A 15745-nucleotide genomic window follows, 5' to 3' on the forward strand; every position below is an offset into this window, starting at 1 on the left:
AAAAGACTGTGCCCAGTGTTGTGGCAATGGTTATATGACAGTGAGCGCCTACCTGAAAAATGTGTGATGTTCAATGCAGACCTTCCACAAGCGCTTAGAGGCACGGTGGTTAGGCAGCTTGAAGCCAATGGTGCTCTCAAACTGCTCGTACTGGGGGTGCAGGGGAGTGTGGGCATGTGATGGGGAGGAAGTGGGGGGTGTGAAGGGAAAGCAGAGTGGTAACGTGTTACTTGACAGAAGATTTGACGAGGTGTAAAATCTGTCTGCTGCTAAAGCTCAAATCAACCGACAGGGCACAATTCTGCATGCCTTTATTTATCAAAACAGTACGTAACCAGAATTTATAAAGAATGCTGCAGAGAACCTGCATAGGAATGAGAGTAAATATTAATATCTTAAAGCTCAAGGTCCACAGAATGGAGCCTGTTATGCTGATAAGATGCTGAACAGTGAAGCATCTTGAATAAAGGCATTGAAATATTGTCGAGCATTCATATCTGACCCTCGCACATAATGGGCAGAGTCAAAGAAATGCCATGCTTTTATGCTAGACAGAATCCCATCGTGAGAGGACAATCAAAGAAAATAACCCCGTAAATGCACACTGCCGAATCCTTAACAGTTAATAAAGGCATCTGCGACTTATTTTGCCTTCTTTCTTCCCTCTCTCCGGATTGAATTCTCTCCTAACCCCATCTCTACTCATTTTCTGCTTCTCTCTCTGTCTCTGTGCCCACTAGGCAAAAATTTTTCACAGCTCAGCCTAATGTTTTAAAACCCTCATCCTTTCCACACTCAGCAAGCTAGCAAACACTAAAGAGCAGAATCTCAAACAATATAAGTAGTGTTTGTCGAGACATAATTAAAGGCATTTTTTAAGTGGCGTAATTAGAAATGCGCCTAAGAAATATTTTATTTCTTTTGTGCGCAGCGGTGGAAGAACACCCACATCAGTCTTCAGAGCACTGGGTAATTTGAAAGCCTGAATAGTGATTTCAAATACTCGAAAAACGTCCTATTCTTTTCTAATAAAGCCACATCATGCAGATTATCCACCCATTTTCTCGCCCACAGCATTAGTCTAAGTACGGCATCCTTATCTAGCTAATGTTTGAACATGCATCTACAAGCGAAAACCTGGAAAATCTCAAAAGACCTTTTTCTCTACCTCTCCAGGTCGGATTTTGATGTAGAAGTTGCTTCTCTTGTAGGATATTTTGAGGATCTTGGGCCAGGCGAATCGGTTGATACGCAGCCGGTCTCGATAGATCAAGAGGCCACTGGCACACACTCCTAGCATGATGTCAATGCCTTCAGAGTCCTTTAAAACACATGAACACACAAAATCAAATCTAGATGCTTAGGTTTTCTGTCACATTTCAGTTTCAGACTGTCGATAGGATTTCATCATGTGAGGTCTGAGCCTGTAAAATTGCAAAATTGGATCACAGGTCCGTTCTAATAGGGTCGTGGACCGCAGGGGAAAGCATTGTTAAATCCGAAATAATAAAATACAAATAACCATATAATCATCACGCAGAGTTGGGATTCCAAAATAAATAGGATATCTACTTTCAGAATGCAGGAGAAAAAACACTAAGCAAAACACTTTTTGACATCAATTTCTTCCAACTTGCAAAGGGCGTGTTTCCAATCAAAATTCAAAGTATTTTGATGCAAATTCATTTGTCACTTGGTAATAGAACCAATACAATTGCAATTTCTGGCCCAGTGTGTGTTTAATATGTTAGGCTGGTAAATCACTTTCTTTTCACATTGTGGGAACTAGAATCACCTATGCACCAAATATAAAGTTATAATGTACCATGTACAACACAGACACTTCTATTCAAGCAGTACCGTTTCATAAATCACAGCATCATACCTTAGCATGATGGAGATCTACACCATACATGGAGAGTTTCTTGGCGTTCTCCAGAAAGTTGATCTCGGCCTCAGCGGGACTCATGCCCCTGGACACAGTTCATGATTTTGATAAATTCATCATTAAATAAACAGTATAAAAACATATGCTATTTAATTGCTTATGCTGTCAATTTAATCTGTTAATTTAGTGTCATTTATTATTTAGTGTATATTTGAGTGCTGTCAAATCGATTAATCATGATAAATCACATCTAATATAAAAGTTTGTTTACATAAAATGTGTATATATATATATATATATATATATATATATATATATATATATATATATATATATATATACACACACACACACACAAACTAACGTCTATTCAATGCTTTAATCGTTTACCATAATAATGTAATTTAATGTCTTTAAGTTATCTTAATTTGGGGGACTTGCTCAGCAAACACTGATAAATGTGATTAATCCAATTAATTAATCAGCATATAATGTAATTAATATGACTAAAATTCTTAATTAATTGACAGCCCTGGTAATTACAGCTCTCTTCTCACCTGTAGGTGCGGTGCAGCTCCATCACCCTCTCCTCCAGCTCACGGGTCTGATTGGGGGCGAAGCGGAACTCGCTGATGTAGTCTGGCCCGTGTTCCTCGGGGTCATAGTCTCCCAGCTCAGCCTGAACGGCGTATGAGCCCAGCAGAGCATGAGTGACAAACGAGCAGGGCAAACGACCTGACAGTATGTCCTCCCTCAGCTGCAGACACAAGTAATACCTGTCCATACAAACACACACGCAAAGATCCAATCACAAACAAAGTCATTAAATCAATTTAAATCACATTACATTTTTGCTACATAAAATAAACTTTAAAGGCACAATATGTAATTTTCTCCACTAGAGGTCGCTTATTCAAAACAAAGGTGTAACTTGATGACGCTTTGATTTCGTGGAATCATGGGAGGTGTTATTTTCACGTCTACAATCGGTGGAAAGAAAACCAACGGGACTTTGGCAGAAATCCAACATGTTCTCCAACCAATACGCCTATATAGGTCGTTTGTCATTTCCCTGAAATACGACCCATAGGAGCATTTACTAAAGTTGCGCCACTATCAACAACAGGACACTTTCATTTTAATGCATTGTTCCCTTTTATCTGCGTCATATTCCGGGTTTCGCGTAGATCAGTTGGCAGAGCATTGCAATATATAACAATATGCAATCACGTGATCATCCAATCGTGGGTTCGATCCCAGGGAACGCATGTGCTCATAAATGACTGCTAATGAGAGACGAGCGCGACGCATATCTCGAGAGCAGTGGAGCTTTTATTATGCCGCAGATGAGTACTTTCGCTTTCTCCGGTCATGTGTATGTGGGGTAACGCAGTGCTGTTTTATCATATTAGACACATTTGTGTGTTGAAAATTGTTATAATGCTACTCTGTGCGTTCGCTCGATGCTACTATGAGACACTTGTTGCACACTGCAGTAAGCTAGACCAATATTAGTTGTAAAACATGGTACTCGCAGAAAACGAGACTTAAACAATAAGACTTGCTGTGTTGAGCTATATAACAATGGTTCGTTTTCTGTCAATGAACGAATCCAAACAGTTGCTCAATTGTCTAATAAAACAATATATATTAAATGTGATATATATATATATATATATATATATATATATATATATATATATATATATATATATATATATATATTAAAATGTCTTGGTGTTATATTAAAATATATTAAAATGTCTGGTGTTTCCATGGTTTCCTACAAAATAAAACCAGAAATAGAGGTTAACGCAGGACATGGTCCATGGATTTTTGATATTTTAATCCAAAAATCTTACACATTGTGCCTTTTCTTAATTTATTGATCTTACTAAATTTATTTTGTCTAGTTGCCAAGGAAACATTTCTCATTTTCATTTAGTTTAACTTGATGTACTAAAAGAACTAAAACTAGAAATGAAATAAAAAAATGTAAAAACTGCATAGACAAAAAAAAACAACACACAACTAAATTACTCAAATTTTAACTAAAATAAAAATGAAAGTGGAAAAGATAATAATAACACCTAATTCAAAATATTAACAGTATATTATAGTATATTAGTAGTATATTATATCTATAGTATCTATTAGTATATATATATATATATATACAGTACAGTCCAAAAGTTTGGAACCACTAAGATTTTTAATGTTTTTAAATGTGGTGTTCGGGTCAATTTGACCCGGAGAAGATTTTCTTTTTCCCGAAAATACTAGTTAATGTTATCGCTTTGGACTGAAACTTAGTGACTTTGTTCCCAAAGGGTACAAAGAAATCTAAAAATTTTTTTGGAAATTTTCTTACTTTTTTGTGGGGGTTTTGTTACCTTGTTACACTTGTGGTGTTCCCGGTCAAAAATGACCGGCCTATAAAAAATAGCTTATAAATCACTCATTATACCATATTTTCACCCAATCTTGGATTCAATCTTTTTGTCAACTTGTTCTCTTTCAATTAGGACTGGTTTTATATTTCTGTTTGCATCTGATTAATCGTGGGCCTCATTTATCTGAGAGTAGGCATCTCATTTTTTGAGTAAAAAACAAATAATTTATGAGTAAATTTGGAAATATGAAAAAAAAAAATGAAAAAAATGGCTACTGTTGATCACACTAGTCTACTCTAATGTTTCACCAGGAATTTTGTTTTGAAACTTTTGTTTTGTAAAAAATATGGCACATAGCCACACTTGTGGTGTTCCCGGTCAAAAATGGCCGGCCTATAAAAAATAGCTTATAAATCACTCATTATACCATATTTTCACCCAATCTTGGATTCAATCTTTTTGTCAACTTGTTCTCTTTCAATTAGGACTGGTTTTATATTTCTGTTTGCATCTGATTAATCATGGGCCCCATTTATCTGAGAGTAGGCATCTCATTTTTTGAGTAAAAAACAAATAATTTACGAGTAAATTTGGAAATATGAAAAAAAAAATATATGAAAAAAATGGCTACTGTTGATCACACTAGTCTACTCTAATGTTTCACCAGGAATTTTGTTTTGAAACTTTTGTTTTGTAAAAAATATGGCACATAGTCACACTTGTGGTGTTCCCGGTCAAAAATGACCGGCCTATAAAAAATAGTTTGTTTTAAAAATTGTGTGTTTTAACGTGTGTGTGTCTGGGTAGCGTGTGTATAAATGTATCGATACATGCACAGGTCCAAGGGCTCAATGTTTGCAAGCACATATGCTCATATGTGTACATGAAAATAATGAACATGCTCCTGAAAACTAAATTGTTCTGTTATTTTCAGTCTCTCCCATTCACTTTCAATGGTCGGCCATTGTGACCATTTTTGACCATGCCTACTCTCAGATAAATGAGGCCCACGATTAATCAGATGCAAACAGAAATATAAAACCAGTCCTAATTGAAAGAGAACAAGTTGACAAAAAGATTGAATCCAAGATTGGGTGAAAATATGGTATAATGAGTGATTTATAAGCTATTTTTTATAGGCCGGTCATTTTTGACCGGGAACACCACAAGTGTGACTATGTGCCATATTTTTTACAAAACAAAAGTTTCAAAACAAAATTCCTGGTGAAACATTAGAGTAGACTAGTGTGATCAACAGTAGCCATTTTTTTCATATTTTTTTTTTTCATATTTCCAAATTTACTCGTAAATTATTTGTTTTTTACTCAAAAAATGAGATGCCTACTCTCAGATAAATGGGGCCCATGATTAATCAGATGCAAACAGAAATATAAAACCAGTCCTAATTGAAAGAGAACAAGTTGACAAAAGATTGAATCCAAGATTGGGTGAAAATATGGTATAATGAGTGATTTATAAGCTATTTTTTATAGGCCGGCCATTTTTGACCGGGAACACCACAAGTGTGACTATGTGCCATATTTTTTACAAAACAAAAGTTTCAAAACAAAATTCCTGGTGAAACATTAGAGTAGACTAGTGTGATCAACAATACCAATTTTCTTCAGATTTTATTTAATATTTCCAAAATTATTCAAAAATAAAAAAAAAAATTACTCAAAAAATGAAATGCCTACTCTCAAATAAATGAGGCCTATGATTATTCAGATGCAAATCAAAATATAAAACCAGTCCTAATTGAAAGAGAACATGTTGACAAAAAGATTGAATCCAAGATTGGGTGAAAATATGGTATAATGAGTGATTTATAAGCTTTTTTTTTTATGGGCCGGTCATTTTTGACCGGGAACACCACAAGTGTTATAGGGTTTTGAACACCACATGAGGGTTAAAAGAAGTTTCGTCTGCTCACCAAGGCTACATTTATTTAATTAAAAATACAGTAAAAAACAGTAATATTGTGAAATATTATTACAATTTAAAATAACTGTGTACTATTTAAATATATTTGACAAAGTAATTTATTCCTGTGATGGCAAAGCTGAATTTTCAGCATCGTTACTCCAGTCTTCAGTGTCACATGATCCTTCAGAAATCATTCTTAATATGATGATTCTGCTGCTCAATAAACATTTATGATTATTTTCAATGTTGAAAACAGTTGTGTACTTTTTTTTTCAGGATTCCTTGATGAATAGAAAGTTCAAAAGAACAGCATTTATCTGAAATACAAAGCTTCTGTAGCATTATACACTACCGTTCAAAAGTTTGGGGTCAGTAAGAATTTTTATTTTTATTTTTTTGAAAAGAAATTAAAGAAATGAATACTTTTATTCAGCAAGGATGCATTAAATCAATCAAAAGTGGCAGTAAAGACATTTATAATGTTACAAAAGATTAGATTTCAGATAAACACTGTTCTTTTGAACTTTCTATTCATCAAATAATCCTGAAAAAAATATTGTACACAAATATTTTGTACAATTGTACACATTAAATGTTTCTTGAGCAGCAGATCAGCATATTAGAATGATTTCTGAAGGATCATGTGACACTGAAGACTGGAGTAACGATGCTGAAAATTCAGCTTTGCCATCACAGGAATAAATTACTTTGTCAAATATATTCAAATAGAAAACAGTTATTTTAAATTGTAATAATATTTCACAATATTACTGTGTTTTACTGTATTTTTAATTAAATAAATAGAATGAAACTTCTTTTAAAAACATTAAAAATCTTAGTGGTTCCAAACTTTTGGACTGTACTGTATATATATAACTAACCATGGAAATTAAATATTAATAAAATATTTTTAAATTTCACTGACGACAACTTAAATGATTCTATAATATGAGTATATATATATACATAGATTACATATATTTTATATATCAATCAACATTATTATTTTTATTATATAAATTTTAATTTATTGTAATTTAACATTTTCTCCAGTCTCAAGTTAATGTGGGTCCATTTCCCCAAAATAGTGCCACTAACAAAACACCACAAGCAGCACAGCAACACTGGCTCAACCAATAATGTAAATTTGGGGTGGGATTATCTGTTTTGATGACCAATACCAGTCAGTGGCAGAGTTAAAGTCAAACCTATTAAAAGACTTTATTTTAGCACTTACGTTTTTCTGTTGCTAGTGCCACAGAAATGACACATTTCAGCTTTAACATGTTTACACTCACCGTGTGATGTCTTCAATCAGCTGAGACGGATCGGGAGGATAGAATTTGACAGCAAAGGAGAAATGCCAGGGACCCACTAAAAACAATCAGACACAAACTCACATTCATCAGACTCAGCCAACCAAGGTTACAAAGCCAATGTGTCTTGTTTTCCCACACTTACCACGGATTTGTTTCTTGATTTCTTTTGAAGGATCTAGCCAATTCTGAAAGAGAGAACAAAATTTCCTCTATCAAGCAGGGCGCACTGATAAGCAAATGCCGCAGTTTCAGCTTAGTCTCCTCCACGGCAGGAGCAATCACCTCATACATATTCTGTAAAACGGTCAGTGCATTAATATTCTGCAGCCACAGGAGCTCTAAAAGAGTAGATAAATGTCATCTCCGGCACACCGCACTCCAGTAAGGTCACCCAAAGCCTGGTGACACACGAAAACATTTAATGCCAGCTCATCTCGGTCCAGAGGAGATGAAAAGAACTGCCTTATTCACATCTCACAGTACCAACCTTCATAAATGACCACTGATACATGTAAAATATAAAAGCGGGAGAGAAATTGTCTCAGAAACTACTCAAAGCTCTAAGTTCAACCCAAGATATTTCCACTGAAAGCCTGGTTATTTTTATCTTCCCACCCGGCCTGCAAATGTCTTTATACTTTAACATTAATCTTCTCTATTATATTTGAAAAATGGCCCATTTCTGTTCCTGGATCTTTCTCTGCCTTTACAAGTGTCTCTGACAAACCATGAACTCTCTGCAGGTCTCGCTTCCCATGCTTGATACATGTGGTTTTCAAACAGAAATCATTCAAACTGCAGTGTGATCAGATTTGTTGGCCTGGGAACAATCCCTGCTGATCACAGCAGCAGGCACAAGAGCCTCAGCTGGGAAAAAGAGCTAAGTGGAACTAGACAGGGATAGCCGTGGCAGTGCATGGTCCTTATGGCTAAACTAGGACTGGGGAGTTCTTCAGAGCATTTCAATCAATCCAATCCTGCCCCTAACAGTCCCAGTCACGAGGACCCTCAGAGCCCCCTAGTAACCACATTACCTCAACCCATTTATGTGCACGACAAAGCCAGTAAAGCTCTATTTTGTTAAATAAAGAGGACAAGGTAGTGGGAATAGATGGAAAACATATGGATGCTCTTGTTAAAACAAGATCATGCATATTGGTCAACATCCCCCGTTGTAGTTACAAATGAGGGAAAGCATAAGATTGCTTTGGATGTCTGCATTTGACAATTTGACAATCAATTTAATCAAATGAGCAATCAATAAATTAACAAAAAACTGTCATCAAGTATGTGCTCTGGTAAAGGATTAGTTCACTTCTGAATTAAAATTAAAAAAGAAAGATGTGAATATCTTGGATGACATGGGGGTGAGTAAATTATCAGGAAATTTTAATTCTGAAGTGAACTAATCCTGTAAGTTAAAGCAATTATATACGAGAAATTCTGTCGTGCAACTCTTCGAGTGTTTGGCCATGGTGATGGGTATGACAGTCTTTTCTTTCATGTAGATTCATACTGTCTTCTTTAGTTAAGTTCTGTTCAGTTAAAATTTCTTTTAGTCAGACAGGAGTGTTTTGTTTACCTGCTTTACTTAGTTTCGGCTACTTCCTGTAGCCTTCGTCAGAAGCGTCACGTGATGTTGCTGTGACGTGTCTTGTAGGCTGCTTATGTTGTTTTGCCAGACAGTAGGGAGAGCTTGCGCCCCCTGCTGTCTGACGCAAACATCAGACAGAATGCGAGAAAGAAACATCCAACAGACAAACAAGAGCAACAAAAGAACAAGCGGAACAGGACAACCTCAAATCAGCCATATCTGACCCTTGCAAGAGGGAAAAATCACATCATGGACTGGGATAATGCCAGGGTCATCCTGTGCTGAAAGCAACAAATATCACCGCTGGATCAGGGAGGCCACTGAGATTCAGGAGACGCACACCAAGGACCATGAACCGAGACAAGGGATCCTAAAGAAATGCGGTCCTGAAGAAGGCATCAGACAGTAGGGGGCGCAAGCTCTCCCTACTGTCTGACAAAACAACATAAGCAGCCTACAATGACACGTCACAGCAACATCACGTGACGCTTCTGACGAAGGCTACAGGAACTAGTAAAGCAGGTAAACAAAACACTCCTGTCTGACTAAAAGAAATTTTAAAACAGGGTATGACAGTGTTGATATGTTTGGTCTTGGCGGAATAGATCTGCTACACTGCTGCTGCTGTTGGTTATTTCTGCTGCTGCTGCTGTACTACTGCCAATACATACACGACACGCTGCTGTGAGCAAATAAGACATGCTGCTGCTGTACAATATAGCATACATTAATTGCCCATAGCAGATCTATACAGGTGGAGCTAGGGAAGGTGGAGGGTATCTGAAAGTGGCGCTGCAACTTGCTACTGCAAATGCTGACCAAGTATTTGAAGGTTGAGCAGCGAGCTCATTGGCTACTGATACAGCAGGAACCAATCAGCTGTACCCTATACAGAATGATGTGATTACGAGCAGATTGAGTTAAAGACCTATCAGCCTGAGCCATCTATGACAGAACATTGTATAAATACGATGGGAGGATGTAACGCTGACCTTTTGGCTCTCCGTGTCACTGAAGGTTAAGCCGAAGTAGTCCTTCTCCAAGAGGTTGAGATGTTCACATACCGCATCCAGTAACACTTGTCCTTTGCAAAGCTTCTGTACACACAGATAAAGAAGAACAGAGAAAGAGCGCAAAAGAATAGAGATTGATTTAGTGTTTGTCATTGTGGAAAATGCCCCCTTACGGTTTTAATCAAAGTCGGGAGCATTCCTAGTCTCTTTACTGGGGCACGATAACCTTTCCTTGAGTAAATGATGATACTTGGGTTTCTGTCATGCAATGTGAAGGTGATTTTTAAATTTTAAAGACACAAGTCAACATCATATTATCTAGTCAGACTCATGTTAACCAGTAAAACACTGGTCAATCATGATGTTTGTAATAAGAGGCCAAAAATCACCACATATGCTGTCAATAAGAGACTTATGCTAATCATACAATTCAAATGGTTCTGATATGTTTTCAGTGCATGTGATCCGCTCTGTGTTATCATGTCTCTGGACCAGAGCAGACTGTGTGCACGCTGTGACAGTTCGCGTGACACTAACGTGAAACCAGACTTCAATGGAAAGCACTGTCTAAATCAATCCCTATCCCCTATATAGTGCACTATGTGCCGTTCACCATGTAGAAAAGAGTAAATGTGTGAATAAGTGATTTCAGCCACAGCTATTTATAATGTAGGGGGCGGGACGCTTCGGATTCTAGAGAGCATTTGATTGGACAGAAAATCTGATGAGAAGCTGAAGTTCAGAGTGATGTCATCAAAATCATTGATCCATATTGGTAAGTTTTGAACACTTATATCTTCTAAATGTGAATTTTGTCATTGTTTTGGAGCACACTAGCTTATAGATAACCCAACATATTAACATATTATTATGCTGCGTTCACACCGAACGCGTCTGGGGCGTCAAATTCGCGCTAGACGCGTCTAGTTGGACGCTTGAACATTTTGAAGTCAGACGCTTCAGACGCGCGTAAAATTCGCTCAATTCGCGCGTCTAAACAAAGTGTGTTCAGACGCGAATTCGCGTCATGGGAGGGGCTTTCATCTGTTTCTGCACAGATCCTCTGAATAAACACATAATCTCGTCAGGTTGAAACCTGTAGCGGCAATTTAACTCGGTTATGTCGGCCGACTTTTGCTAGCTAGAAGGTGGGCTAGTATCAACGGCTAAAATCATGCAAAAAGTCATGCAAAACTAACCAGATTGTCCGATTTCTTCGCTTATTCTCTTCCAGGCAAGGTCCTTTTTATTCCTGTCTCGTAAAAATTAATGACACACTAGAGCTAGGGTGGCCACACACAGCGACATCTTTGTTCTGGTTCCACCGCTGATAATCATAAACACGTTACTACCAAAGCAGAGTCCCTGATTGGTTAACGCGCCGCGAATTTACGCCAAAGTTCAGATTTTTCAACTCGGGCGTTTGGGCTTCAGACGCTCAATTCGCGCGTCAGCCGCGTGAACGCTCAATTCGCGCCGCGCCATTCGCGCGTCAACGGCCGATTCGCGCCGCGCTAGACGCTTGATCGCGCCGCAGGACCCTAGACGCGCGTTTACATTGACTTAACATTAATCAGACGCCTCAGACGCCCCAGACGCGTTCGGTGTGAACGCAGCATTAGGCTAACATATTCATACTAAAAGCCAAAACAAAATGTACATTTTGATTTCATGGGGACTTTAAAGCATGCAGCTAAGTGTGCATTACAGTTTTAATGCATTTCCTTACATATCTAACTAAATATTAAGAGCTGGGCAATAATATATGCGAATATACTATAAATATATTTAGATTACAGTCAAGAAGATAAGAAATTAAACTAAATCATCTGGCCTTTGTTACATGAATGTTTCAAATAACATTTAAGATAGAAGATTTATGTGCTGTTTCTGCAAAAATATAAACCTCATTTCTCTTCAGTCATAGCTAAGCATCTGTGTGCCTTTCTGACCACACCCAGCCATTCTGCACAAAAGAGTGGCATATGCAACACGCCTGAGACACCAGCTCTGGCTTTGCCTTTCTAAAGAAACACTGAGCACTCGCCGCCCAGGGAGGCAGTTTCCCGCGGCGACAGAGATACAGCGCAGCTGTTTCCATGGTAACAGAAATGGTGAGGTTTTATGTGTGTGAGTCTGTGCATGTGTGTGTGTGTCGCCTCCCTGGCCTCTCATGGCTGAAGCACAAGGTTTTTTTAAGAGGGAGAGAGAAAGAGAGAGTAGGTGTGCTACCATAAAAGGCTTCTTAAGTTAGCCAGGGAGCCCCTCAATTACAAAAGCACATTATTTTAATATGTAAAGGTAATTTCATAGTTTGTATTCCAACATAATGCACTTGAAAGACTCAATTTTGAAGGATCCCTGGGTGCAGAAATGTACTTGGAGTTCTGACTAACATCAGTACTGTATTTGTTGCCATTGGTGATTTCAGGCAGTGTTGTACTTTCACAGCTTGCTTCCATCAGCAAGGCTTGTAATGAGACATGCTCTATTGTTTTAATCTACAGTTTTCTGAGTGCAAAGATTTTTATTATTGATGATGTGACAATGAAATGTTCATTAACATGCTTTTTTACTTTAGATATATTAGGCTCTTGAGATTGTGCTTCTCTCTGTGATCAACTCAAGAATCAGCCATTGTTTCAGTGGAGTCAGAGGATATTTAAAGGGACAGTTCACCCATACTCACTCAACTCATTCATTCATCTGTGGAACAGAAAACCAAATGTCTAGCAATACTCTCAGGCTGCTTTTTTACCGTATAATGAAAGTGAAGGGGGTGGGAGGTGGTACTTAATATCTTAAATGAATAGTTCACCCAGAAATGAAAATTCTGTCATTATTTACTCACCCTTGTGTCGTTCCAATCCTGTATGACTTACTTTCTTCTGTGGCACATAAAAGGTATTGTGACTTCCATCGTTGCACACACACACAAAACATTGAGCCAATGCTTAAAACATTTTATTTTTACACAGTAGAAAGAAAGTCATACAGGTTTGGAACGGCAAGAGGGTGAGTGAATGATGACAGAATTTAATTTTTGGGTAAACTAATCTTTTAAACACAGAAACTGCATGTAGCCTTCAAGTACGTCTCAATTAAATAAAATGGCTTTCGATTTTTGAAGCAAAATTTACAATCAATATGTTTTCAAATTCAATTACAAATAATAGTGCTGTCAAATCGATTCATTGCGATTAATCCCATCTAACATAAAAGTCTGCAGTGTGTGTGTGTACATATTATATATTTACAAACTTATGTTAGATTGATTAATCGCAATTAATCGATTTGATAGCAATAGCAAATAAACAATTTATTAGTAGAGTACTTATTTATAAGTTTTATATATTCAATTTATAAGTTAGTAGAGTAATTTTTTTTTTTTTAATTAGTTAGCTGAAATATATATATATATAACAAAATAGTAATAGTAATTAAATAATAGTAATTAATAAAATGTTAAAATAATATTAATATTAATATGTGACCCTGGACCACACAAAATTACTAAAAGTTTAATTAAGATTAAAGTGGAAATTATAACACAAATTCATAATATTCATAATATATGACATAATTCAAAATATTAATAATAGTAATTAATAAAATGTTAAAATAATATTAAAGGTGCCCTAGAATCAAAAATTGAATTGACCTTGGCATAGTTGAATAACAAGAGTTCAGTACATGGAAATGACATACAGTGAGTCTCAAACTCCATTGTTTCCTCTTTCTTATATAAATCTCATTTATTTAAAAGATCTCCGAAGAACAGGCGAATCTCAACATAACGCCAACTGTTACGTAACAGTTGGGATCATTAATATGTACGACCCCAATATTTGCATATGCCATGTTCAATTCATTAGACAAGCCAGTATTAACGTCTGGACCTGTGCACAGCTGAATCATCAGACTAGGTAAAGCAAGCAAGAACAATAGCGAAAAATGACAGATGGAGCAATAATAACTGACATGATCCATGATTACATGATATTTTTAGTGATATTTGTAAATTGTCTTTCTAAATGTTTCGGTAGCATGTTGCTAATGTACTGTTAAATGTGGTTAAAGTTACCATCTTTTCTTACTGTATTCACGGAGACAAGAGCCATTGTTATTTTCATTATTAAACACTTGCAGTCTGTATAATTCATAAACACAACTTCATTCTTTATAAATCTCTCCAACAGTGTGTAATGCTAGCTTTAGCCCGTTAGCCACGGAGCACTATCAAACTCATTCAGAATCAAATGTAAACATCCAAATAAATACTATACTCACATAATCTGATGTATGCATGCAGTATGCATGACGAACACTTTGTAAAGATCCATTTTGAGGGTTATATTAGCCGTGTGAACTTTGTTTATGCAATGATAGAGTTGAGAGCTCGGCGGGGGCGGAGAGCGCGAGCATTTAAAGGGGCAGCAGCCTGAATCGGCACATTTCTAATGATGCCCCAAAATAGGCAGTTAAAAAAATTAATAAAAAAAAAATCTATGGGGTATTTTGAGCTGAAACTTCACAGACACATTCAGGGGACACCTTAGACTTATATTACATCTTGTAAAAAAATGTTCGATGGCACCTTTAATAATATGTGACCCTGGAACTCAAAACCAGTCATAAGTCGCATGGGTATATTTGTAGCAATAGCCAACAATGGGTCAAAATTATCACTTTTTCTTTTATGCCAAAAATCATTAGGATATTAAGTAAAGATCATGTTCCATGAAGATATTTTGTACATTTCCTACCATAAATATATCAAAAATGTATGTTTTGTATTATTTTTGAGTGGATATGCATTGCTAAAGACTTCATTTGAAAGGTGATTTTCTCAATATTTCGATTTTTTTGCACCGTCAGATTCCAGATTTTCATATAGTTGTATCTCAAATATTGTCCTATCCTAACAAACCATACATCAATTGATTATTTATTCAGCTTTCAGATGATGTATAAATCTCAATTTAAAAAATTGACTGTTTTTTTGGTCCAGGGTCACATATAATAATAAAATAATAATAAATAATAATATTAATATTTATATTAATTAAACTATAACAGTAATAAACAGGCTTGTGAGCATTTAAAAGCAGCCACTTGTCATAACTGACACTTGTCCTTTTGGAGTTTGGATGCGAATCAACATCCTTTTTTAGTATTATTATTATATGGAAAAGAGCAATTTGGACATTGTATTATTTCCTATTATGTCCTATGGAAGAAAGAGAGTCAAACAGGTTTGGAAAAATCTGAGGGTGAGTAAATGATGACAAATTTTTTAAATCGGGGTGAACTTTAGCCAAGGGTGACAAATACACAAGCCTGGTATACCCTCCTCTGAAATGCTGGAGTATTATTTACTCCATGGGGCCACTAACGTGTCACAGTTATAGATTTCCCATCCTCCTCCCCTTCAGTGAAGCGTAGAACACTGGAAGTATAGGCAGCCTTTGACCTTTAGATTGGACAGTCTGTCTCTCTCAGTAGGTGTTGCTGCATCAGTAATGGCAACCGGACGGGACGCACTACCAGAGAGCTACGAATAAGACCCCAGAGAAGAGACATGTCTGAATACACCCTGGAAATCCATCAGC

General features: G+C 36.6%; 1 protein-coding gene across 9 annotated transcripts in view; it reads right to left on the minus strand.

Moving 5' to 3' along the window:
* Positions 1-15745, minus strand: part of si:dkey-178k16.1 (band 4.1-like protein 1) — a 78503-nt gene that overhangs the window by 22904 nt on the left and 39854 nt on the right. For 8 of the 9 annotated variants that reach the window (XR_007182930.1, XM_048177918.1, XM_048177917.1 and 5 more), the window contains exons 4-10: positions 10113-10217; positions 7669-7711; positions 7506-7581; positions 2446-2664; positions 1886-1973; positions 1157-1321; positions 53-150 (exon numbers count right to left, since the gene is read on the minus strand). Coding sequence is in view for 8 of the 9 variants with exons in the window: in XM_048177918.1 (XP_048033875.1) it covers positions 53-150; positions 1157-1321; positions 1886-1973; positions 2446-2664; positions 7506-7581; positions 7669-7711; positions 10113-10217 (794 nt within the window). In the remaining variant the exon portion in view is untranslated. The remainder of the gene's footprint in view (positions 1-52; positions 151-1156; positions 1322-1885; positions 1974-2445; positions 2665-7505; positions 7582-7668; positions 7712-10112; positions 10218-15745) is intronic. The other variant, XM_048177916.1, reaches the window with a different exon arrangement.

Source organism: Megalobrama amblycephala, linkage group LG24 (assembly GCF_018812025.1).
Source record: "Megalobrama amblycephala isolate DHTTF-2021 linkage group LG24, ASM1881202v1, whole genome shotgun sequence".
Lineage (NCBI taxonomy): Eukaryota > Metazoa > Chordata > Actinopteri > Cypriniformes > Xenocyprididae > Megalobrama > Megalobrama amblycephala.